This window comes from Mauremys reevesii, linkage group 11, assembly GCF_016161935.1.
Source record: "Mauremys reevesii isolate NIE-2019 linkage group 11, ASM1616193v1, whole genome shotgun sequence".
NCBI classification, from domain to species: domain Eukaryota; kingdom Metazoa; phylum Chordata; order Testudines; family Geoemydidae; genus Mauremys; species Mauremys reevesii.
The window spans coordinates 36839971-36866528 of record NC_052633.1 but is presented as its reverse complement, the minus strand read 5'-3'; the positions used below and the strand labels follow the sequence as shown (position 1 = coordinate 36866528).

Genomic DNA, 26558 nt, shown 5'->3' with positions numbered 1-26558 from the left:
ACAGATTATTAGCTGAGACACACACACACACAAAACCCATTAAACTCTGCTATAGAACTCACTGCCAACAGAAATCAGGTTGAATCACATCAGTGACCTACGGGCCATCTTGGACTCCTTTCTGATGCCCATCTTCTGCTCCTGGAACTAATGATGCAAGAATAATTCCTCTAAACAAAGTGGTTTAAATCCAAGGGTAGAGGAATGAAATTTGACTCCTCCTCTAGAAGATACGGATGTTCTTCTACATTTATCTAATGTTACACTGACATTCTGGTGATGAGTTCCACATAAATGCTAACAACCACTGGAGAAAAAACCCATAGAGAAAGAAGTCTAAGTACACCACTACCTTTTTAGAACAGTTGTAATTTCATTAAAATAGGAACATAATTTAAAGATTATTCTCTGATGATTTACTCATGCAAACTGCACATAAAAGAAAACAGTACAGTTTGTGAAACATGTTCAAATGTAAAGACTCCAAATGATAAGTACAGAAGTAGTGTGACATATGTCTCAAAATGGAATTCATGGTTGTACAACTAATAACTGTTTTCTCTATTTGATGAACACAGACATGTTTATTATGGTTCTTTTCCCAACCCCATTCGTTAAATGCTTACATGTCTCCTCACACTTACGTAGACTTATTTTACAGGCACAACAGTTTTATTAAAAAAATTCACTTGCATAAATAAGATAAAAAATGCCTAGTGTTTAGGAGAGAGAATGAAAATGTAACCAATGAGGTTTTACCTAGTTCACCAAAATTACAATGAAAAGTAGTAACTGTATAGCTTTCCTGCATAATTCACATTTTGTGCCTTTGAGATAAATTCCTTTCTCACAAGACTTATGGCATATTTTTATCATTGTGGAATTTTTCAGTAACTAACTTTTTCCCCCATGAAACTGGTAAAAGTATTTAAACATATGGGTTTATCAACTCAAAAATTACTTCCTTGTTTTTAAAATACAAAATATTTAGAATTCCTATTATTTTCACACTTACAGCACTGAAATGACATACACACAATTCAGATATGTCTTTGTCCAGTTTTGATTACAGTACGGTTGTATATTATACAAAGTATGTTCTTCCTCTGTATTACCAATTTCATTTTTAAATCTATGAAACGTATCTCATAAGGAATTTGATAGCACTGAGATTTAAAAGTGTAGCATGGAGAAGGAAGAGAAAATGAACTACACAACCCATTATAAATGCATTAAATCTTTGTTATATACATAATGGAATCCTGTCTGACTGCCAAAATTTGCTACTCTTTAGCTATTGTACAAAGTTTTCTGACCTGAAAGCACACATCTAATTTTTTCCCCAACGTAATCTATTGTAAAATATTGTACTGTATTTTGAACATGAGTACAGAATCCAAATAGGTAATGGCACATTTAAAAAACTCAATATCCTACAGATGATTGGATAATGAGAAAAAGTGTACCTACAATCATCTCATCAGAAACAAACGTACACCATGGAATGTTAGTTAGCCAAGTTCACACAGTAAATAACATTTTTAAACTGCAATCTATCAGCCAGCATCACATTGAAGGCATCTTTAAACATTCAAGCAAAGATTGCTGGCATAAACTACGGAACCATTCTCACACACATACGCGCACATACACACCACATTATAATTACATTGTTTCCAAGATATGGTAGATACTGATTTTTCCACAAGAAAGGTATCAAAATTTTGCTACTAAAAGATGACAGTGCTTACACAAGAATTAAGTACAAGTTAGCTTGCAAATACAAGACAATGACAAAGAAGGAAAAAAGAGTTGTTTAACAAAGGTTTTTTAGGCTTTTCTGGCATCCATACTTGTGTATGAGTAAACTCCTTAGTCTGTGATTCAAAAATCCACAAAGTATCAAGCTAGCTATGAAACTTATTCCATATTTGATAACCCTGTATTGTACGATATCTTTTTACTGTTTTCTACTAGCCTAGCCACAAAGGGTATTTGCAGACCATTGTTTTGACAGCAGAAATGAAGTTCCCCTTTTAAAATTAAAGTGTTGAAAAAATTGGCATCAGTTTTTAAAGAAAATCTAGTTAGTAATGACCCTCATCTAGTTTAGGTATGTGCATAAAAGTACTGTATTTCCCTATACCATACTGGCCCTGTTAAACAATTTAAAAAAAACCAACCAACCAAACAAAACAGTTAATAAGCCAAACAAAATGCTACACATGATATAAAGCAAACATTTTCTCCCAATGTTCTCTCTCTCATAATGTGCAAAACAATAAAAAGGCAAAAAGACTAAAAGCAAATGTACTGTTACTGTCTTTTTCTCTTGCCTAGTGCTTTATGACCTTGCTAACATTACAAAGTCAATAGGGACTATGCAGAACTTTGGTATAAAATGTCACATAATATTACTATCACAGTCTTGGGGATGCACTTTAATAATTCACCCCAATGTTGGTTGAAATAATACCAAATTAAAAGTGAAATAAACCACATTGTACTTTACACACACTTTACACATTGAGCACAGAAAATAACTAGTAAATCAACTTTTTTTTTTTTAAAATCCATCTTCTGCAAGGAGACTAGAAACTGCTGTTCAGTCTCCTCTTCATATGCCCATCTGCCAATCTTTAAAGCCAAATTTAAATTTGAATTTTAAAAATGAATAATCTTAAGCTACATATCTTTTTAGATGGAGACTGGTCTTGATTTCCCTTTAAAGTCACAAATGTATATCTAAGAAACTGTTGCAATGCAAGTTTTTAATCAACTTCCTGAAGGCTGTGACTGGGAAGGTGGAGCCATAACAATCTGTGAAAGCACTGGCTCTGTACTCTGGTCCGCCATCTGGGTGAGAACTGACGTGGCTACGGCTTCTGCCTTGGAAGTTGAACTTACTCCATTGGAAGTGCTGACAGAACTATGCTGAATAGCTTCTGTATGTGGACTATTTGGCACAGAAATGTCTTCAGAACTGTCATCTTTATCTGCAGCTAAAGAAAAAAATTCACTTGCTGTTTTTTTTCTAAAATATGCATAACATTTTTTCAGATAACAATAAGAGTCCTGTAAATAATCACAATTAATAGCACATATAAAAATATATTTGTCAAACATTTATTTTTAGTATAATTGCTTTATATATAAAGATGAATAGGTAACTTGTTTGTATTTTTCTATAAACAAAAACCAGGATAAAATGTTAAAATATTTATGGACACAGGTACATTTTCAAATTATTATTCCCATCTATTTAAAACCACAGTTAATTTTGGTTGATTTTCCAACTAATGCAGCGACTGATGACTATAACACCTGAGTCTAATGATGCACCCACATGAGAACAACAATAGTCTATAGTTTATAGTCTAAATGCCACCAGCTGTTCTATAGTTATGTGAATTAATTAGATTCAGATTTTTTAAAAACCACAAGATACTGCATTTGACTAGTAATTCAGCAAGAGAATCATTCTCAGTTTGATAATTAATAATGTTTATCAAAATCACTCTCTGTAATACAGTAAATTACTATTGCTCAGTTGGACAATAAAGTTTTCAATATGCAAAATCTTCATTCTTTCAACAGGGTGAAATTCAATTCGTTTTGCTTAGCACTTAAATATCTGCCAATAAGAGTTAATTAATGCATGACATAAAAGTCTTTAAAAATCAGAAGACATCTAAAAACTACTTCTGTTTGACTTGCTCTAAATCAATGAAGTACTCAAATGAATTACCCATAATTTTTTATGATCACAAAACCCAAGTATTTAAAAAACAAAACTTTTCTTGCTGTGCAAATTTAGTGTTTTTTTTTTTTTTTTAAGTACAGAGGCACGATTTAACAGGAATTATTCTTTCAATAAATGCATCAGTTATATTTTACAACATAGACCTTTCATTTAAAGCAGAGAAAGTTCATACATACATATACACACACACACACATATATATACACATATACACACACATATATATATATATAAACACTAATTATATATATATATATAGAGAGAGAGAGAGAGGGGCATTTTAGGAGATAATGAAGCCAATATGAGAAGTGAAATCCACTTAATAGATTATCTGATAAACATATATTTAGATAAGAACATTGTTTAGACATGAAACTTTTATTTTATTTTTACAGGTGATAACTGGTAAATTAATTAGTGTTTTAATTAAATCTTCTCTATTTTTGATTAGTCAGATTGTTGAACAGACATTATCAAGTGATAATAAATTGTGGCAGTCAAATTTTTACCTGTAAGTGGTATCGTTCAGATAAAATAATCTCAGTTCACAACTGGTTTTTGCTCATATAAAAATGGAAGGTGTGAATGATAAATTTAACTGCAAGATTTTTTGGTACCATCCCAACCTTCCTAGAATGTTGCTTGAGTCTCCTGTGACAACTCCCAAAGCATTTACTTTTTACACTTAACTGAAATGGAGACAGATACCTGGCTAGAACTTGAGTAAAAGAGCTCCGTTCTAAAATGGTGCAATCAAAATAAAGATTTTTACTGAATAGGGTATGCATAGAAAAACTGAATTCAAAACTAAAAAGGATGACAAAGACACAAACAAAGCGTCCAAGGAAGGATACACCAAAGTTTATGATAATAACGAAGAACAAACACTGAGCACGGACAACAAAAATACCTTGAAGGTAGATTATTGTGGGCTGAGGTTTTTTCAGTGCAAGAATACCAGTTGCAAGAATGAAAATTCACTGATGAGCAAGTCAATTCCACAACATAATGAGATCTTTATTGCAGTCCTTTATCCATACTAAGAAGGGATTACTTTCAGAAACAGAAAGTAACTGTTTACACAGTATTGCTTCAATAGAAGCAAAGTCAGACAAACATGCAAGTAAGCAGCCTTGCAAATGTATTCCAAAGAAATGTTAATTAGTATAACAGCATAAGAATGGCCATACTGGGGCTCACCAATGGTCTAGCTAGTCCAGTATCTTGTCTCTGACATCAGTCAGTGCCAAATGCTTCAGAGGGAATGAACAGAACAGGGCAATTTTGAGTGACCCATCTCTGTCGTCCAGTCCCAGCTTCTGGGAGGTGGAGGGTTAGGGACACTCAGATAATGGGCCTGGCTTATAGCCATTGATGGACTAATCTTCAATGAATTTAGCTAATTTTTTTAACCTTGTTATACTTTTGGCCTTTACAACATCCCCTGGCAAAGAGTTTCAGAGATTGACTGTACATTGTGTGCAGAAGTACTTCCTTTTGTTTGTTTTAAACCTGTTGCCTATATGACCCATAGTTCTTGTGTTATGTGCACAGCTAAATAATACTTCCCTATTCACTTTCTCCACATCACTCATGATTTTTTACACCTCGGTCATATCCCCCAGTAGTCTCTTTTCTAGGACGAACAGCCCTAATCATCTTAATTTTTTCTTGAATGGAAGCTGTACCATACCCCTAACAATTTTTGTTGTCCTTCTCTGCATCTTTTCCAATTCTAATACATCTTTTTTGAGATGGGCCGAATGGAACTGCATGCAGTAATTCAAGGTGTGGGCATACCATGGATTTTTAAAGTGGCATTATAATATTTTCTGTTTTATCATCACTTTCCTAATAGTTCCTAACATTGTTAGTTTTTGAGGGGTTTTGTGGGTTTGTTTTTACTGCCACTGCACAGATGTTTTCAGGAAACTATCCACGATGACTCCTAGATCACTTTCTTGAGTAATTAAAGCTTGTGTAGACCCCATCGATTTGAATGTACAGTTGGGATTATTTTTTCCAAAGTGCATTACTTTGATTTTAATATTGAATTTCATCTGCCATTTTCTTGCCCAGTCACCCAGTTTAGTGAGATCCTTCTAACTCTTTAGAGTCAGCTTTGGAGTTGTATTATTATTTGTATTATTTGCAAATTTTGCCACCTCCTTTTCACGCCTTTTTCTAGATCATTTATGAAAATGTTGAACAGCACAGGTCCCAGTACAGATCCATGGGGGACACCACTATTAACCTTTCTCCATCAAGAAAGCTGACTGTTCATTTCTAACCCTTTCCCCCTATCTTTTAACCAGTTACTGACCCATGATAGGGCCTACCCTCTTATCCCATGACTATTTTGTTTGCTTAACAGCGTTTGGAGAGGGAACTTGTCCAAGGCTTTCTGAAAGTCAAAGTACTCTGTCAACTGGATTACCCTTGTCTAAGAGATTGGCGAGCCAGGATTTCCCTTTACAAAAGCCGTGTTGACTCGTCCCTCATCCTCCCCCCCGCCCCAAACACATCACGTTCATCTACGTGTCTGATCATTCTCTTCCCTTCTATAGTTTTAACCAATTACCTGCACTGAAGATCAGCTTACCAGCCTGTAATTGCCAGGATCGCCTTTGGAGCCTTTTCTAAAAATATGAGTTACATTAGCTACCTTCTAGTCATCTGGCACAGAGGCTCATTTAAGAGATAGGTTACATACCAGAGCTAGAAGTTGTGTAATTTCATATTTGAGTTCTTTCACAACTCTTGGGTGAATATCATTTTGGTCCTGGTGACTTAATACTGTTTAATTTATCAAGGTGTTCTAAAACCTCCTCTACTGACACCTCAATCAAGCACAGTTCCTCTTACTTGTCACCTAAAAAGAATGGCTTGAGTGTGGGGATCTCCCCCATATCCTCTGCAGTGAAGACCAATGCAAAGAATTAATTTAGCTTCTCCACAATAGCCAAGTCTTCGTTGAGTTCTCCTTTAGCACCTCAATCATCCAGTAGCCCCACTGACTCTGGCAGGCTTCCTGCTTCTGATGTATTTAAAAAAAAAAGTTAATTTTAGTTTGAGTCTCCTTAGCTAGCTCCTCTTCAAATTCTTTCTTGGCCTGACATATTCTATTTTTACATTTGATTTGCCAATGTTTATGCGCCTTCCTATTTTCCTCAGTAGGATTTGACTTCCAGTTTTTAAACGATGCCTTTTTGCTTTTCACCACTTTTACTCTCCACTCTTTATCCATGGTGGCATTTTCTTTTTTTTTTTTTTTTTTTAAAGTTTGGGATAGACATTTAGGTTGAATCTCTATTATGGTGTTTTTTACGGTGTTTATGGAATGAGTCCTATTTCAAGAGTGCAATGCTGACCCTTTGGAATGGACTGCTACAAAATTTCTATTAATCTAGATAGCATGTTTTTGTGGACTTTGTTCCTTTTTTTAAATGGATGCTTCGAACATCAAAGGAGTCAAATTATATCAAGATAGGAGGGGAAGCTCACTGACTGGTGGCTGTTTTCACACATCTCAAAAGATCACGTGGCAAGGGAATGCAGCAAGAGAAAGAAAAAGGATATAAAACAAATGGCTTCAAAAGCTGTTCAAGTCCCTAAACAGGGCCATAGCCACCCAAGGTGGGGAACAGGGATGGAGGAAGGGAGAGGGAGAGAGAGAGAGAGAGAGAGAGAGAGTTCATTCATTCAGTGTGCACCATGTGTAATGGTCACATCCTTGGTATTCCATACCCCATTTCCAGCAACATATAAACCTGTATTGATATAAAACCAAATGAAAATAGAGATGCAAAGAGGTTAGAGATTTGTCCCTGAAAAATAATGGAAACTTCAATGCAATTTCCTGCATTTTACAAAATGAAGAGATTTAAAAAAAACAAAAACATTTTATGAAAAAAAAACGGGAGAGCTGTGAAGTGTCCCTTTTTCCTTGGAGAGAATAAGGAGGTAGTGGATGGGGCATCATTGGAGAAGAGGATGTACAATGGGGACTCCCAGCTGACACACCTCTTCTTCCCTTGTCGGGTGCTGCTGTTACTGCTCCATTCATTGACAGAAAATACTCAAAGTCCCAGAAACTTCTCAACCTATACACCAGCTCCTTTCGCTGCTCATACTTCAGAGTCCCCTGCCTGGTGAGTCATTCATATCACCCGCCAGAGAGAAAAGGGAACTCTGGTGGACCTTTCAAGGGCCAGCAAATGGAGCTCTCCCTCTACTTTTAGCAGAGTGGGGGTGGGGGGGAGCTGCATCCTCTGTTTCATATCCCCTCCCAAAAGACACCCACATCCCTTGAATTTAACCCCTGAAAAGAGTGCAAACTTCCCTTTGAAGAGCAAAAAATTCTACTCGGTGGAAATAGAGTGCACTTAGAGAACTACTTGACACTAAAGGAAACTTTTTTCCTAAGTCTGAAGTAGGATATGGAGGTGGGAAATTTTCCAGAATATAAAAAAAGATAGAATTGCATTCTGACACACCTATTGAACAATTAGCCTTTTATGTGCCAAGCTATTAGGGCCAGCATCTTGAGATCCAAATGTAAGAATAGTTGAATCTGGAAGCCACCATGACAGGGTGGCATGACAGAGTAAATTTGTCCAAATTCATTGGTCTTGATGGGCTCCAACTAAAAATCAGGAAAAACGGCAGGATCTACAAGTGGACACAAACGTGGGGCCAAACTCGCAACTGGTGCACTGAATCACTGAAAAGCAGAGATATTTATCACATAAGTAGGTGACTTCACAATTCTTTTACGACTTGCTTCATTTTGACTGTCTTCTTCATAGACAGGAGGGCTCTGCCCACTCACTTTAGAAGTGGGCTACCATGTAGACTAGACTGTGTTGGAAGTAGGGTATTTTGAAGATATTCACAACAAGCTTCAAAGTATGGGTGAATACTTTCTGTGTACACTAAAAAGTATTGCTACACACTAGTCCAGGGGTGGGCAAACTTTTTGGCCCAAGGGCCACATCGGCATGCAAAACTGTATGGAGGGCTGGGTAGGGAATGCTGTGCCCCCCAAACAGCCTGGTCCCCGCCCCCTATCCAACCCATCCCAATTTCCTGCCCCCTGACTGCCTGCCCCCCTCAAAACCCCCCACCCATCCAACCCCTCCCCCGCTCCTTGTCCCCTGACCGCCCCCTCCTGGGACCCCCACCCCTAACCACCCACCAGGACCCCACCCCCTATCCAACCCCACCTGCTCCCTGTCCCCTGACTGTCCTGATGCCTATCCATATCCCCACCCCCTGCCAGGCCGACCTCGGGACCCCACCCCGAGCTAATTCCCCTGTTCCCCATCCCCTGCCCCTCCCCGAACCTCTGCCCCATCCAACCACCTCCTGATCCCTGTCCCCTGACTGCCCCCCAGGACCCCCTGCCCCATATCCAAGGCCCCAGCCCCCTTACCATGCCGCTCAGAGCAGCATATCTGAAGCCGCACCTCCTGGCCGGAGCTACACACACTGCCATGCTGCCCTGCATGAGCGCGCAGCCCCGCTGCCCAGAGCACTGCCCGCGTGGCAGCATGGCTGTGGGGAAAGGGGGACAGCAGGGGAGAGACCAGGGGCTAGCTGCCCAGCCAGGAGCTCAGGGGACAGGCAGGATGGTCCCGAAGTTGGATGTGGCCTGCGGGCCGTAGTTCACCCACCTCTGCACTAGTCAGTCATCCAAATGGGAAAAAATTGCAAACCCTTTCTTCCATAGGTGTGGTATGACTAGAGCTGGTTGAATTTTTTTGACCAAAACTGGAGATTTGGGTCAATCAAAACATTTAGGGAATGTGTGAATTTTGCTATACTGTTTTAGTTGAAAAATTCTATTAAAAAAAAAACCTTGAAAAAATAAAGCAACATTTTCATATTTTCTAAATGAAAATTGTGATTTTTCTATTTGAAATGACTGTGTTTTAGATTTCTTTCAATTTTATTTTAAAAAGATAAAGCTCAAAAGTGAAATGAAATGTTTTGGGTCAAATAAAACATTTCGCTGTTTCCAATTTTTCTTTTTTCCCCAATTTTCCATTTGCTGATTTTTTTTTCTGGAAATGCCAGCAAACCAAAAAAGTCAGTTATTCACACAGTTGTGACAGCTTGTATAAGGTTGGTGCAAATGCACAGAACGGACAGATACTTCAGACAATACTGAAGATGAAGTCTCCAGAGATAAAACCAGATACTGCTGGTGCATGGGGACAAAGGGAATGTTTAGGTCAACATCTAGGCAAATCTATGGTAGCCAGAAAATTCTCTAGAGTGGTGGCTAAATCACTGAAGGGGTTGACTTATCCTGAACAATTTGTAGGCAATGGATTGACATAATTATTATAATGGCTAGACCTCAATTGTTTCTTTACAATTAACTAGAGCAGGAATAAAATATTTTGATTCAATTGTAAATGGATTATAGCCCCTATTTTTATTAAGCTTTACTCAAATACAATCTTCTAGTATTCTGGAAGCTTCCTGAATCTTTACAAACAAACAGAAGTAATAGCCTCACACCTACAGCTCTCCAGCTACTCTCTGCCCCATCACAACTATTCATCCTCCCTCATTTCTCCCCATCCTCCACACCAAGAGGAGACTATATAGGCTTATAGAGGAGACTATATATGCTTTGCAGCAGCATGTTCCTGAAACTGAGTCTGAGATGGGACTATGGATAGAAAACGTTTAAGTCTTTAAGGGCTTGTTCAAGAAATTTCCCAAACAATTGACCAGTAGCATATCTGCTTGGGAAGGACATGAATTTATACTTGGCTGACAACTCTTGCATTGCCCCAAGGTTTCCTCCAAACAGCCTCATGAAATGTAATCATTTCTCTTTTTGTCTTTTCTGGTTTCTCAGTCATCATCACCTCTCGGAAGCAGGTGAAAGGTACTTAAAGTAACTGAAAATGCTAACAAGAAAGAGGGACCTTAGTACTTGTGCTTTTCACTCTATGTGAAGCAGAAGTTGTTCAAAAGATCTTGTAAAGATACCTAAATAAGTGTCAAAAAATTCTGCAATGCCATTGTTTGCTTGTGCCTGTTGAAGTGCGTTTTAAGTGAAACCCCATTAAATTATATATCGAATTGTTAAAGCCATGTCCGCAGGGTATAAATTAACTGTGTCTCAGAAGCACACGATACCTTGCACTGCAGGAGCATTCTAATTCTGCCTCTTTGCCTCTTCTATACCACACATGATAAGAAATTATTAAACACTTTTTAAGAAGTTCAGCTAACATGGTCATGCTGCTGATGTAGATAGGGCATAACTTTTTAAATTTGTTTTTTAAAGATTTGAAGTTATTTTCTATTCACGCCACAACCACAAACATTAACTAAAACCATTTTAATTGGTACTTGCTATGATTCATCATATATAGTCTTGCACAAGTCACTTTATCTGTGTGTGTGTTGCCCCAATCTGTAAAATTAAGATATTATTTAATTCTCTATTGTGAAGTGCTTTGGACATAACACTTATACAGAGTGAGACAAGTGTTCAGTGTGTATGCGCATTCTTTATCCACTTACATACCTAGCTCATCCCCATGCCATATTACTCATTACACGAATCCTGTAGATCATTATTTTGTGTGGCACCGTGCCAAAGGCTTTACAAAAATACTAACTGAACTATGCCTGAACATTCCCTTCTGAACATCTTTTTATACTTCTTTTAAAATGTAGTTCCTTTTTTCAATGATAGATATTTTAGCAACTTTACATTCTCTGTTCTGGTTAGTAGTGAGTTAGTTTTACTTTGACTTTAATAATGAAGACAAACCTAAGAACTTCAAGATCTGCAGCGATTTATAAATACTGTAGCATTTTTTCAAGTATTAAGGTCAACAATATTACTAAATATTTAGTTTTTAGTATTTTAATAAAAAAATTCTTAATTTGTAATTATCTGCCAGTCTATTTAAAAAATGCATATGTTTAGTATTTTTTCATGTAAATCTAGAGAAACATGTGCATCTTCAAACTATCAAAATTCAAGAAACCTAGCTTGTTTTGGAAAACCATGCATGCATAATGGTATCCTCTAGTAGCTTCTATATGAAATTATGTTGTTCTGTCAGATGGGAGCCATAATGGCCTCATCCCTGCAGCAATCATTGTTAATATAAATCCCGAACATATTTCTATATGGTTCCAATTTACTCCAAGATGCTATTTTCCATCCTGTCAAAATGACTGGAGATCAAAGGACTAAGATTTTTAAGCTCAAAACTGACAAAATCAGTGTTCAAAATATATATGGCAACAGAGAGTTGCTAAATCTCCTGAATCTTTTAAATTAAAAAATATTGCCCATTCTGATGAAACTGCTTACAATGACTACAAGTAAAGATGGTGGCCATTAAGTTTTATCGCAAGCACCTGAGGAACTGTTTGCATGCAATACAAAATGTTCCTTTATTCGCCTGAATTACTGACACTGGCAAATTAAAATGAAGTGGCTACATATGGCAGAAACAATCTTCACATTTACAAATATCCTGAAATATCACTAAATCATAAAAACGAAAGCTGTGGGTTATATATTATGAATGTTGCCTAATGCATTCCCAGCTCAGTTATTTGTTATGAATTTGTGTACAATGGACAAAATTGGCCATTTATTTACAGCAGCAGCTGGTTCTAGCTCTGTGCATCATATCCAAAAAAGAAGTTAGAAGTAAGAAAAGCACAATTAACCTTTAAAATGCCTAAAAAGTGAAAAATTAAGTGAACAAATTTCATTTCCTTAAAATTTTACAGTTCTACTGATTTCAGTTTAACTTGAGAATTCTAAGTCCTTCATTAGAATCCTATTTTTAAAATTCAAACATTTTAAATTCTTCTGACAAACAACAGTTATTTTAAATCAAAACAATCTCAGGGACCGCATACAGTAAGAGCCAGGAACCTGCATCTGATTATTTTAATGGGTTGACTGATCCTGGATGTGCTAGTAAATAAGGACAGCTGTTACCCTCCCCTCCACGGAAATCTCATTATGAAATGGAAGAAACAAGGACCTTTCATCTTATTTAAGATAATGCATTACAGAGATTGTTCACCATATACTGTCAATACTTTAACTGTATATACTAGAAGCAGCTATTGCAGCTTATATTCCTTTAGTATTAATTATGGGTATACACTTAGTTTTGGTTGGTTTTTCTATAATGTCTTTAAACTTCAGATAATCTACAACATTTTTTAAACTGAAAGCATTTAGAAAAATAGCTTCAAAATATACATTCATTCCTGTCTTGCAATAAGCTTGCAGAATTTTATATATTTGTTGTTAAATATTATAACTGCACTTCTCATTTTTAATGGTTGCTCAGTTCACTTTGGCAGTATTTCACTGATGCAGCCTAAGGCTATAGGTAATGGAACATTACTCACTCTGATAGCCAGATTTCTTCTGCATGGCGGTTACAGGGCAATCTTTATGAGCCAGAAGAAGCTGTTTCAGCTGTGCCACTTCATTTCTCAGCAGGGTGACTTCATTCTAAAGGAGAAGAAAGTTATGCACTTTACCAGGCTCAGACTACATGCATTTTAGAGGTAAGTATTAACAGTCTTAAATTTTACAAGATCTTTGGATGTTCATTTAAGGGTAAACAAAACAGTACACATTTCCATGACTTTAGAACACTTTAATGTTAAACTATAGATATAACTTGTAAAAAGATGTTTTATATATATATATATAAAAAATAAATGCCATTACATTTATTGTATTACATTTTGTAGTTGGTAGACTGCAGGTTCTACACATAGTCCAATTCACACGATCAGACTGTTGTAAGTCTCTTCTGGATGATTTTGTAGGTTATCTTTCAAGCAAGTAAACCTAATTTTAACCACCCACAATATAACATACGTTATAACCCCAAATATGCTCAGTGACTGTGGAATGAATTTTTTTTATAAACACATTTAGACTCTATAAAAGAGAACCTCCCTACAAAATGTAACAGGAATGATAAGAAGACAGTGATCTATCAATTTTCAGATTTTATTTTTCATAGCCATTAACAGGAAACAATCAGTATGCAAGAATCAAGCAATGGGAATGAGAATAAACCCACTGTAGGGGAGAAGAATTAATAATGATACACTTAGATGCAGTGTAACCTAGTAGAGCACTAGAATGGGACTAGAATAACTGGATTCTATTCCTGGCACTGGTACTAGCCTGCTGGGTGACCCTGGGCAAGTGATTTCACCTCTTCATGCCTACACTTTCCTATCTGTAAAAAAGGGATCATGACACTGGCCCTCCTTTGTAAAGCACCTTGAAGTCTACTGATGAAGAGCCTGATAAGAGCTGTTATTATTATATTAGACAAGAATCAAAATTAAGAATAGCCTGACATTTTAGATGTAACCATTTTTACTTAAAAATAGTTACAAACTGTCTTAAGCAACATTAAGTTGTCTACAAAACATTAAGTAACCTGTCAATATTTGCTGCTCCCATATCTTTTCAAAATGTATCTTCAATGCAAGTTTTGATGGGTTAATTTTTGCATTAAACAAAAATCCTTCATACAAATATGCATGTTAAAGAGGAGCGACTTTTTGGTTATTGCCAGTGACCTGTCCGAGACTTTTACTAAACATACCCGTGACTAAATCATAGCCTTACTTATAGTAAAACAGACAACAGGGTATGTTTTGTTACAGGAATACAGTATTCTTCAATATTTCTGTAAGGCACAGAGGCAATACTTAGAATTATATATAATGTTTGAGATCTTTTACCAAGGAAACATATTGGCTGAGAAAGCCGTCCACAAAAACAAACAGAATACAGGTTTTAAAAGATTGTACGTGTGGGGCAACTGATGTAGAAGAGCTTGTAGTAAAGAAGAGACTTTGCCCATCTAACTGAAAAAAAAAATTGGGTAAAAACTCAAATGTTCCTCTCCACGGAAATCTTTAGTAAAAGGCGAAAGATTTATACGATCTGAAGAGAAACCAGAATATTGAATGTTATTGAGGTGATGCAATTCATAGACATTTGCACTACATATATAATAAAACAGAATAGTATAATTTAAAACCAAGAAAATGAAGGGTAGCAATGGGAATTATACACAACCATTTAACTTAAGAAGCAGATAGAATTCTGGACTGTACCAAGAAAGGTTAAAGTAGACCTTATTTGTATAGAAATGTGTTTATCGGAAGCTAACAGAGAACATGCAGTAAAATATATATCATGTAGAAATTACATCAGAAAGAATATCCATTCTCATCTTCCTATTTCTATATGTATTGTTTAGTGTCTTCATTCTAAAAACCCTGTTAAATTTACACGACACACACTGTATGATACTTAAATTTAAGACATCTACTTATTAACGTTGGTGAAAGACAATTGTTTTTGTTCAATAGCTCAACCACAACTTTCAGTCTTTATGAAATCAGTCTATTTTTAGAAATACTGTAGCTTAATGATGTCAACAGTAAAATTCAGCTGAGCAGGGCAATTTAGGTATTAAACAAAATATGAACTATTAAACCCTAGCATGCAGTCTGTAAAACTATGCTAAGGCAAAGCTCCAAACTTATTACATTTACTATTAAATAGAACATAAGTAATCATGGGTCATTACTGCCCACTATGCTGATCAGCTGTGCCAGGCTGTCAAGTGAAGAACTATTATGGAAATGCAGGATTGATTAATGTTTTCACATAAAGTACAGTTTAATTATTTCTTTGACATTCAATTTTCTTTACAAGTCATTCTGTTCTTCACAGTTAACGGTTTTGGTATTGGCAGAGGGAAAGAAATTTCTTTCCCCTGAATTTACTATTACTGGGTTAACTCTTGACAATCTGGAAGCCAAAAGCTTCCTTGTATTTTTTTTTTTTAAATGAAGAAAATCTCTTCGTGTAGCTATGGGCTTAATAATGCTAACAGATAAAAGTTACAGAACAGTTACCTGAGTGAGTTTACTCTTATTAGTATAATCCCACTGACCCCAATGGGACATAAATGATGTCACCCATGTGTATAAGTGGTTGCAGCATCAGCCCAAAAGACCCAAAGTAACAAAACTTTATCTGACTGGCTTCTCCATTTGTCTCAAAATTTACTTCTACTGCCAACAACATGTGACAAGCCAGATTAATGGAAATACAAGCAGTGGAGAATTAGAGAATTTTTTAGCTTCTTTTTAGATGCAGATTTGTGGAGTTTAGCAAATGTTTACCAACTGTTTTTTGCAAATAGCTGCCTGGTCCTTTTTAACAGCTACAAGTATTTATGGTGAGACAGCTAATTTAAATATAGATATAAGACAACTACATTACTTTTACTAAAATATCCAAAGAATTACTATAATTTTATGATATGTCTATAAAATGGAATTTTGAACATAGATACTGAGTATAGCAAAAACAGAATTCCTTTTACAGTTAATGAAAAGCAGAAGTGTACCAAGATATTTTGCAACTATAAAGCACTAAAGATGATATTAAAGAAGTGGCTAGAATTAATATAGTATATAATATTTAATTAAAAGTTTTAAATTCCACCATAAATGTTTGCTGCAGGCAAATATCTGGCATTGTTTTCAAGCTCAGTCATTAATGAATTGCAAACAATGTTATTTAGCTTGTTTTAAGTTATAGGAAAATTAAAAAATACCGAGTTATGGATTTAAGTTTGTGTATTAGTAAAACTTGAAAATAACTTTGATTAAGAAAAAAAAAAGTTACTTACCTTTCTGTAACTGTTGTTCAAGATGTGATGCACATATCCATTCCACTGTAGGTATGTGCATGCCCTGAGCACAGTAACCAGTAATTTTTCCCTCAGTGGTAACTGTTGGGGCGGCTCGGGCGCTCTCTGGTGCCACATGCTCACATAGCATGCCACGCCGGTACAAAGGGCCCAGCTGACCCAATGCCCCCCCAGTCCCTTCTTTCTGGCCAACTCCAACATAGAGGGGTAGAAAAGCAGGTTGTGGAATGGATATGTGCAACACATCTCAAAGAACAGTTAAAGAAAGGTAAGTAACCATTTTTTCTTCAAGTGCTTGCACATATCAATTCCACTGCAGGTGACTCTCAAGCAGTTACATAGGAGGTGGGATTGGAGCTCCTGGACATGCTGACTGCAAAATAGCTCGACTGAATCAGGCACTGTCCCTAGACTGCTGAGTGATGGTGTAATGAGCAAAGAACGTAAGCACTGACGACCACGTTGCTGCTTTGCAAATGTCCTGAACTGTGCTAGGAATGCCACTGATGACGCTTGCACTCTCATGGAGTGGGCAGTCAGGATACCTAGTGACGGAACACCCACCTGCTCATAACACGTATGAATACATGATGTGATCCATGACCAAATTCTCTGAGAAGAGATTGGCAGACCTTTCATCCTACCAGCTACCACTACGAACAGTTGGGTGGATTTACGAAATGGTTTGGTCCTTTCTATACAGAATGCTAGGGCATGTCTTATGTCCATGGAGTGAAGCCACTGTTCTTCTATTTGCATATGGTTTCAGGTAGACAACTGGCAGGAATACTGCCTGATTGCTATGAAACTGGAAAATCACCTTCAAGAGGAATCTAAGGTGAAGACATAGCTTAAAGAATACAGAGGTTTCCAGCATGAAGGCATGGATCGCCAAGATCCTTTTGGCCAAAGCAATGGCCACTAAAAAAGCCACCTTCCACTATAGGTATACCATGGGGTATGTTGCCAATGCTTCAAACGAGGGATCTATATGTTTTGATAAGACCAGGCTTAGGTCATGGAGGGATGGGTTCTCACACTTGGAGGGTATAGTCCTTTTAGGCCCTTGAGGAAATGGATAGATATCATGTGAAAAAATGAACTGGTTATCCAACCTTAATTGAGGAAATTGCTAAACCTTGAAGTTTCAAGTGTAATAAGTATTCAAGAAAGTCCTGCAGCAAAGATTGCATGGGCAAGATCCCGCATTGGGAAGCCTATATGGAGAACAGCTTTCACTTTGAGAGTTAATTAGACCTGGTGGAGGGCTTCCTGTTACCTAAAAGGACCTAATCAACCTGCTCCAAGCAAGCCAGCTCTCTAGGATTTAGCCACGGGACTTCCAGGCCATAAACTGGAGGCAGCTGAGCTTCAGGTGAAGTAGTCAACCATAGTCCTGAGAGATCAAGTCTGGATGCAGAGGGAGCAGGATTGGAGCCACCATGGAAACGCCTAGCAGCATCATGAATCAATGTTGATGGGGCCCAGCTGGGTCCATGAGAATGACCTGTGCCCAGTCCTGCTTGATCTTGAGCAGAACCTTCCTTGTGCACTAGCAGGATAGGAAGAAAAGCGTAGTACAGGTGACCTATCCCTGGGAGCAGGAAGGCATCTGTGAGCAATCCTGGGCTGTGATCTCACAGGGAACAGAACTGGTGACACTTCCGGTTGTGCCTGGTTGCAAATAGGTCTACCTGGGGAGTGCCCCACTGCTGGAAAATGTCCTTTGCGATATCCGGGCAAAGAGACCACTCCTGGTGACTGAACAAAGACCTGCTAAAGTGATCTGCTAGCTCATTCTGTGCTCTTGGAAGGTGAGAAGCCTCGAGGTAGACTGAGTGGGCTATGCAGAACTCCCACAGCTGAATTGCTTCTTGACATGGGGGAAACCAGGGAAAGAGCGAGCCCCTCCCTGCCTGTTGAAATAGAACAAGACTTCAGTGTTGTCTGTAAGAACGAACATGCTCTTACCCGTACTGTGAGGCAAGAACACTTGACAGACCAGGTGAACTGCCCTGAGCTCTCTGACATTGATGTGTAGTGAGAACTCTTCCAGAGACCAAAGGTCCAGAGAGTCCTGAGGGGTTCCAGGTGAGCTCCCCAGCTTAGCGCTGATGTATCCAAGACCAGGGATATCAATGGTTGGGGCCATGAAAATGGAATGCTGGTGCAGACCACCAGTGGGTCCAGCCACCAGTTGCGGGAGGTGAGGACCAAGCAAGGAAATGTAAGAATTGAGTCTAGATGGTGACAGTTAAGTGAATACACTGAGGCCAGCCATGCCTAGAGTGTCTGAGCAGTCTTGTATGCTGCACTACATACGTACAGGAGGCCATGTGAGCGAAACACCTCAGACAATTCTGGACAGTTGCAATTGGGTGGCCCTTGAGGTGTACTATCAGAGACTTGGTCATCTGAAACCACCCTTCTGGATGGAAGGCTCTGGCCTGGGTAGAGTTGAGCACCGCTTCAATAAACTCTATCCTCTGTACCAGAGTGAGGGTAGATTTCTGTACACATATTAGCAGGCCTAGGGCGATGAGGAGGATACTAGATTCTACCTGGCCCTGGACCGGCTGCTGACTAGCCAGTAATCCAGCTATGGGTAGACTTGCACCCCTCACCTCCTCAGAAAGGCTGCCACTACTACTGTGCATTTTGTAAACACCAGCAGAGCTATTGACAGGCCAAACAGGAGTAATGCAAATTGGTAGTGCGTGTAGTTCACAATGAACCTGAGGAACCTTCTGTGGCCTTGGAAGATCGATATATGGAAGTAGGCATCTCTCAAATTGAGAGTGGCATACCAGTCCCCAGGATCTAGGGAGGGAATAATGGAAGCCAGGGAGAGCATGCAAAATTAATTTCTTGAGATAGCTGTTGAGCTAGTTGAGGTCTAGAATAGGATTTCGGGATTAAGAAATAACAGGAAGAGAACTCCTTACTCCTTAGATTTTGTTGAACCTCTTCCACTGCTCCTACCCAAAGGAGAAACTGAAGCTTCCGGGTCAAAGATTGTTTGTGAGAGGGATCCCTGAAGAGGGACAGGGAGGAAGGCTGCGGAGGAGGGGTGAAAATGAACTGGTGGGTATTTCCACTGTGATCAGCACCCAAACATTCCATAGTGGTACAGAACCATGAACGGATGAAGCGGGACAGGTGGTCCACAAATACAGAGTAAACTGGATCCGGAAACACAGGAGCTGGTATAACGTCCTTGAGCGTCCCACCAACAGGCCTGCTTGGAGTCTCCTGGGTGTTTGGGTGGGGCAGACAGTGATGCTGACGTAGCAGGGGGTGGTGGTCTATCCGTAAAGCTCCTGCTCCTTTTCTTCTGCGGGTCCTGATGGGCCGCAGTACCTGGAGGACTGTTGAGATTTGTAGTGCTTCCTTGAAGTCGCTGGCATAAACAATCACAGGGACGTAAGGGTCGCCCTGAAGTCCTTCAGTCCATGAAGCTTTGCATCACTCTGCCCCAAAAAGAGTGAAGCTTCCTCGAAGGGGAGAACCTGGAGGGTTTGCTGAACTCCTATGCATGGCCACTACAGAAGCCATGGACCTGGCCACTGAATCTGCTGCATCCAGGGCAGCTTGCACGGAAACCATCGCTATGGATTTCTCCTTATCCATGAGCAAGGAGAACTCGAGCCTCGCCTTTTGTGATACCAAGTCTTTGAACTTCAACAAGGAGTCCCACATATTCAACAAGTCATATCAGCAGAGCAGCACCTGCTGGTTAGCAATCTTGAGCTGCAGACACCTGGCAGATTAGACCTTTCTACTGAATAAGTCCAGCTTTTCTGAGTCCTTTGCTTTAGGTACCATAACTTGCAGACCCCACCTTTCCCTTTCATTGGCAGCAGAAAAAATACTTGGGATTCCAGGGAGGGGATGAATATACAGAAACTCATAATCCTGGGCAGGAACAAAGTATTTCCTCTTGGCTCTCTTTGAGGTGGAGAAGGGAAGTGCCGACTGGATCCCGTGGAGCTGGTTCCTTGAACTTGGTACCAGGCTTGGTACTGGAGTCTGGATCATGTGTTGCCTGATGGGGAGGCAGAGCCCTTCTCTTGGGGGCCACCAAACAGGAGTGCCTCGAGTGGGGCCCTGGGATTGGCAGAAACCTCCATAGGCTCCAAAAGGGCTATTGCATCAGCATAGGCACTTCAGTGTCTACTAGGCCAACCACTTAATGGCACTCCTGTGCCCCAATCCAGGGCAGGTAGGGATGACTGGAGGAGTGGCAGGGTCGACTCCTTGGATGAGAGGAGCATAAGCCAACCTCCAACTCCAAAGACGAGGCGTCTCCATCTGATGACCACAGAGGAGCAGTTCCCACCAGTGACGGAGATTGGTGCTGAGGCAGGGAAGGCTGCGTTGGGGTCAGGATAGTCGGTTTTTCCCAGGACGGTACCAAGGGGACCGGTACTGGATGGTAACTGGAGCCACATGCTCTCTCCTGCCTACCAGCACCAATACCACCAACACCTGTATTGCCAGTGACACCAGTACTGACAGCAACAGCAGATCCCTGGTGGCAGCAAACACCTCCAGCGTGGACAGCGCCACAATAGCGCTGGTACCACACTGTCCCTCGGATGCCAATGGTTTATTCAGAACCAGACGCAACGGTACTGACTGCTGCAATGCTGAGGCAGAGGAGTGGCTTGACTTAGCTCATACTCTGCTCTGCTCCCCATGCCTGGCTTTCTTTGTTGTTGGGGAACGTCTTCTCTCAGCCAGCTGCTTTTTATGCCTCTTCTTTGGCACCAAGGATAGCAAATGGTGCTGGGACTCTCACAAGGTTGGAGGAGCACTCCTCACAGACGCTGAGGTGCTCGGTGCTCAGGCCAACTGGCTTGGCTCGGAGGAAGGTCTCAGCGTTGCCTCCATAAGTAGGAACTTGAACCACCTGGCCTCCTAGTCCTCCTTCATACGGCATTTAATGTCCCTGCAAATCTGACAGCGATCCCTGATGCAAGCCTCACCCAAGCACTTCAAGCAACTGAAGTGCAGTTTGCTCAGGGGCAGAGCTTTGTTTCAGGAGGCCTTGAAGCCCGGTGACCAAGACATGCCTTGGTACCGAGTACAGACAAAACTCTGCTAACGGAAAGAGAAAAATAAACTATACTAACGAAGACTAATTAATTATTTATAACTATTAATTATACACAACTATCAGAAAAATAAAGACCACTGAGAAAGCTTGCCATAGCAAAGAGAACAGTTTCAGAGACCATCACAGGTGGTAAGAAGGAATTGAGGGGTCAACTGGGCCCTTTATACTGACGCTATGACTGTGCAGCACCAGAAAGCGCCTGAGCCTCCTAGACAGGTACCACTGAGGGAAAAATTTCCAGTGACTGATCAAGGCACGCATGTACGTACAGTGGAATAGACATGTGCAAGCGCTCGCAGAAGAAACTGAATTTTGGCCAGTAATTATGGCATACATTCTAATTTCTTCAGTAATCTTCAAAAAGTTTCATTTAGTATGCCTCATAATTGGTGGGATATGCACAACTTATTTACACAACTCCTTTCAATGTTAATACAATCATGGTTGCAGCCAATAGATGGCACTGAAGAAGCTTATGTATTTTTAAAATCTATCAATATCATTTATAAGCCCACACCCATCTATTTTTATGTTAATTAACTTTGGTGCTGTACATGTTCCTTGCATCACTGTAATATAATACTCTGAAGTCAGAACTTTTACTCCACTACTATTAGAAAAACATTTACTGAGCAGTGATAGAGTTTGGGGAGACACTATGTATTGTATTTGAAAGTAATTCCACCAATATTGGTGGTATAATGCATCTTTTCTTGAATCTGGGTGACAGCTTTGTGTCCTTTACCCAGATTTAAGTCTCATTTGCGTAACGGGACAGGATCCTTGGACGTGCTGAAGAGACCTGCAGCTTACGGTGTTCAACATATTGCAGCATTATGCTCAACATGCCTGCCCACTCCTCAGGACAAAGAATAAAGAATGGATGTTTGAAAATTTATTCTTTCCTGCTCTTTGTTATTCTTCCTCTCATTTTGAATTCAACTGTTTTTAAGACAAAATGGAATGACATAAATTACTTATGCCATACTGTCCTATACATCTTACTATACATTGCTTCTAAGTTTCATTTTAAAATGGGGATGTCAAGAGATTTAGAACCAGATCCTCTGTTCGTGTAAGTCATGGAAGTTCCACTGACTTCAGTCAACCCACACTGATTTATACCAGCAAGGATCTGACAACCCAAAGTTTTTTGTATATTCATATTTTGGTTCCTGAATATTAGTGTTATTGTGTTTCTTTGCTTTATTCTCTATCCTATTATATTTCTGATAATCTTCAATAAAAATAAAAGATAGCTTTTTTTTAAATTTACCTTAGTATCTTACAAAGAGACATTGTCTATTGTGTTAATTCCTATACACTTTTAAGTGGGGGGTGGTGGTTGTTTTTTGTTTAAATGCCTATTAAAGAGGCCTAGCTGGCTCAAGCTGACTGACACAGACCCTAGGCCCAGACTGGTAGCAAAATGCCAGTACCACCAGTTGCCTGCTTTATTGTCTACATGAAATGAATTGACGTTTCAGTTCACTGGACTTGGGTGGAGATCAACATCACAACTTGGCATTAATTGTCACATTCTTGGCAGTCTCAGCAAAGCCACCAAAGGCTGACTAGGAATAGATACTGGACAACCCTTTCATACTATATGGTCCCTCAAAAATAGGGTTGAGGCACACTGGTAGGGCAGTGTGGTGAAATTTTCACTGCCACTGCCTGTGCTGTACCTGTTCTGTGGACAAATAGAGGCCTTCAGTTTCCAGTGCTGTCAATCTGGCACCTTTCACGAGCACTACATTCACTTTAAAGAAAAAAAACTACAGTTAAAAAATACAAAGGAAATTAAAACAAAAAATTGAATTTAAGTAACTCAGGCAGTGACACAAATTGATATAAACAAGGCATTTCTAAATTAAGGCTAACATTTTGCCAGTGAGACTTCACTTCAACATCAACATGCTCTTGTTGGTTTGTGTCACAACCCTAAAGTTACTTAAAATGGAACAAAGGCCAAGTAGGTGAGATCCCAGATTTCACACATCTTTGAAGCTGCATAGTCTCATTCTCATTATACCTATGATACAGGCATTTTAATACTGATTATGTCTGTTCTGAATTCAACTGCATTTTAGAAAGCTATTCATATTGTAGCTCTCATACCAAGTTTGCACTCCATGATCCCAAGATTGCTAACTGAAAATTCAGATAACTCTACTTCTTGCTTGTAATCAAAAAAAGAAAATACCTGTAATTGACCATTTAATGAGCTCAAGTCTTCTGCTTTCTTCTCCAATGACTGCACCCACACTTTTCTTTTTTGTCGACATCTTGAAGCAGCAGCACGGTTTCGCTCTAGAAACTTTCTTCTTTTCTCATCAGGGTCTTCGTTTGCTGCTCTTCTTCGACGACCTCCTGTATTTTGGGTTTGTGGTGCAGGCTGAGCTGGGGAAGCCTGAAGGAAACAGGAACATCATAGCTCAGTGTAACGCAACATGTAACTCAAATGTAAGGGTTTGACTTACACGTATAAATGTACACACATTTATATAGGAAAACATCAATGATATTTCTGTTCCAATATTTAAAATGTAATTTTTGACTAAAGGAAATATTAAATAAACATCTTAATTCTATGAATACTGTCTAGTGGTTTTCGTTGTGGTTTTGCTCACTAGTAAACTACATTTAATATTCTCTCAGTATTTTAATCATGACCCACTGGTTTCCAGATTTGTAATCTTGCTGCAAAAATTCACTCCATTCTGATACTTGGCATACAAGTAAGCCTGAAAGAAGTAACTTTTTATATTTTTTTTCAAACATTCTTTTACCCATTTTAAAATGGAAGACAAAATATTAACAGGTTTTAACTTTTAAAAAACCTGTTAACTAAAAATGACTTTGTAAAATGAAATTTATCAGGCAACAACTTCATATAGTTTCTGTTTCTGGTGTTTTCCAAACACCTATCATCCTAAAACTTAGCTATACTTTGGATGTTATGTAATATTTGCCCAATATATAACAACTGCTCATCACAAGGATCTGGACAAAGCACTGGTATTTACTAATCCCTAGAAAAGTAATTTCTTACCTGTTACTTCTGGCTTTTCCAAGTCCCTCTATGCCAGCCCAGACATGGATAGGATCAAAGTAGTTAGAAATGAAAATATCCTATTAGATCATACAGTCCACCCTCTACATGGGCAGAACATAGTCCCCAATAAAAGAACTGTTGCATTACAGCTATACAACCTTGGATCTTCAAGTCTTATCAGCCCATAAAGAGGATAAAATTCTACCTTGAATTAACTCTCCTCATAAAGGGACCTGGCTGACTCTGCATGCTTAATACTTGTTATACAATAAATAATAATAAAATAAAATAAATAATAAACTATTAAATAAAAACAGAAATCAAAGTACCAATCCTAACTTCTACAGCGCATAATATGAAATCTAGACTGGTATAAAGGGACTTTGAGAAGTTAAATTAACAGTTAAGAATTGACCATTTGCAAATATTTCTTACTGATTAGATACTGAGGCCTGGTCTACACTAGGCGTTTAAACCGGTTTTAGGAGCGTAAAACCGATTTAACGCCACACCCGTCCACACTGAGAGGCCCTTTATATCGGTATAAAGGGCTCTTTAAACCGGTTTCTGTACTCCTCCCTAACGAGAGGAGTAGCGCTAGTATCGGAATTACCATATCGGATTAGGGTTAGTGTGGCCGCAGATCGACGGTATTGGCCTCTGGGCGGTATCCCACAGTGCACCACTGACCGCTCTGGACAGCAATCTGAACTCGGATGCAGTGGCCAGGTAGACAGGAAAAGCCCCGCGAACTTTTGAATATTTCCTGTTTGCCTAGCGTGGAGCTCAGATCAGCACGTGTGGCGATGCAGTTAAAAATCAAAATAAAGAAAGAGCTCCCGCATGGACCATGCGGATGTGATCGCTGTAAGGGCAGGCAAATCTGTTCTATCAGCGCTCCGTTACAGAAGACGAAATTCAAAATCATTTTTAAAAAATCTCCAGACAGACGCCATAGCAGGGGCTCAGCGCACTGCTGCGTGACAAACGTAACGGAAAGCCAAAGAATCAAATGGACGCTCATGGACTGGAGGACTCAAGCTATCCCACAGTTCCTGCAGTCTCCGAAAGTATTTGCATTCTTGGCTGAGCTCCAAATGCTTCTAGGGTCAAACACAGTGTCCGCGGTGGGTCAGGACATAGCTCGGCAATTTACACACCCCCCCACCCACCCCCAGAAGTGAAAGGGAAAACAATCCTCTCTTGACTCTTTAACATGTCACCCTATCTTTACTGAATGCTGCAGATAGACCCGATGCTGCAGCACTCAACACCAACATCCTTCCGCCCCACCCCCATGGGTGGCTGATGGTGCAATCCGACTGGTATCCGTCCTCGTCATCAGCCTATTGGCACATGGGGCAGTGCAAAAGGACTGGTAACCATGCAGACTAGCATCAGTGAGGTCTATCAAGGGTGCCTGGCCCTAATTTTTCCTGGTAGATGGTACAGTATGGCTGATAACCATAGTCGTCATAGCAACAGGGGGCTGAGCTCTGTCAGCCCCCACCCTTCATGTGTAAAAAAAAGATTCAATTGCCCCTGGACTAGCAGAGGGATGCTGGGCTCCTCTGCTCCACACTCCTTACTGTCCTGTCTGGACTATCATAGCAGCTGGAGGCTGCCTTCCACTCATTTCTCACTAACAAGTCAGTGTGTCTTATTCCTGCATTCTTTATTACTTCATCACACAAGTGGGGGGACAATGCTACAGTAGCCCAGGAAGGCTGGGGGAAGAACGGAATCAACAGGTGGGGTTGTTGCAGGAGCACCCCCTGTGAATAGCATACAGCTCATAATTTCTGCAGGATCTGACACAGAGCAGCTGTGCTCTCTGATACAGTG

At 39.4% G+C, this 26558-nt stretch overlaps 1 protein-coding gene and 1 pseudogene across 7 annotated transcripts in view; both read right to left on the bottom strand.

The window, feature by feature from the left end:
- ATF2 (activating transcription factor 2) overlaps positions 1 to 26558 on the bottom strand; it is a 91821-nt gene that overhangs the window by 1210 nt on the left and 64053 nt on the right. For 2 of the 7 annotated variants that reach the window (XM_039495864.1, XM_039495869.1), the window contains 3 exons: positions 23862 to 24068; positions 13181 to 13286; positions 565 to 3002 (listed from right to left, as the gene is read on the bottom strand). In XM_039495864.1, the coding sequence (XP_039351798.1) occupies positions 2776 to 3002; positions 13181 to 13286; positions 23862 to 24068 (540 nt within the window). In that variant the 3' untranslated portion in view covers positions 565 to 2775. Of the gene's footprint in view, positions 1 to 62; positions 171 to 208; positions 308 to 564; positions 3003 to 13180; positions 13287 to 23343; positions 23418 to 23861; positions 24069 to 26558 lie in introns of those variants that run through there. The other 5 variants (XM_039495866.1, XM_039495867.1, XM_039495868.1 and 2 more) reach the window with 5 other exon arrangements.
- Positions 14663 to 14770, bottom strand: LOC120375225 (annotated as a pseudogene).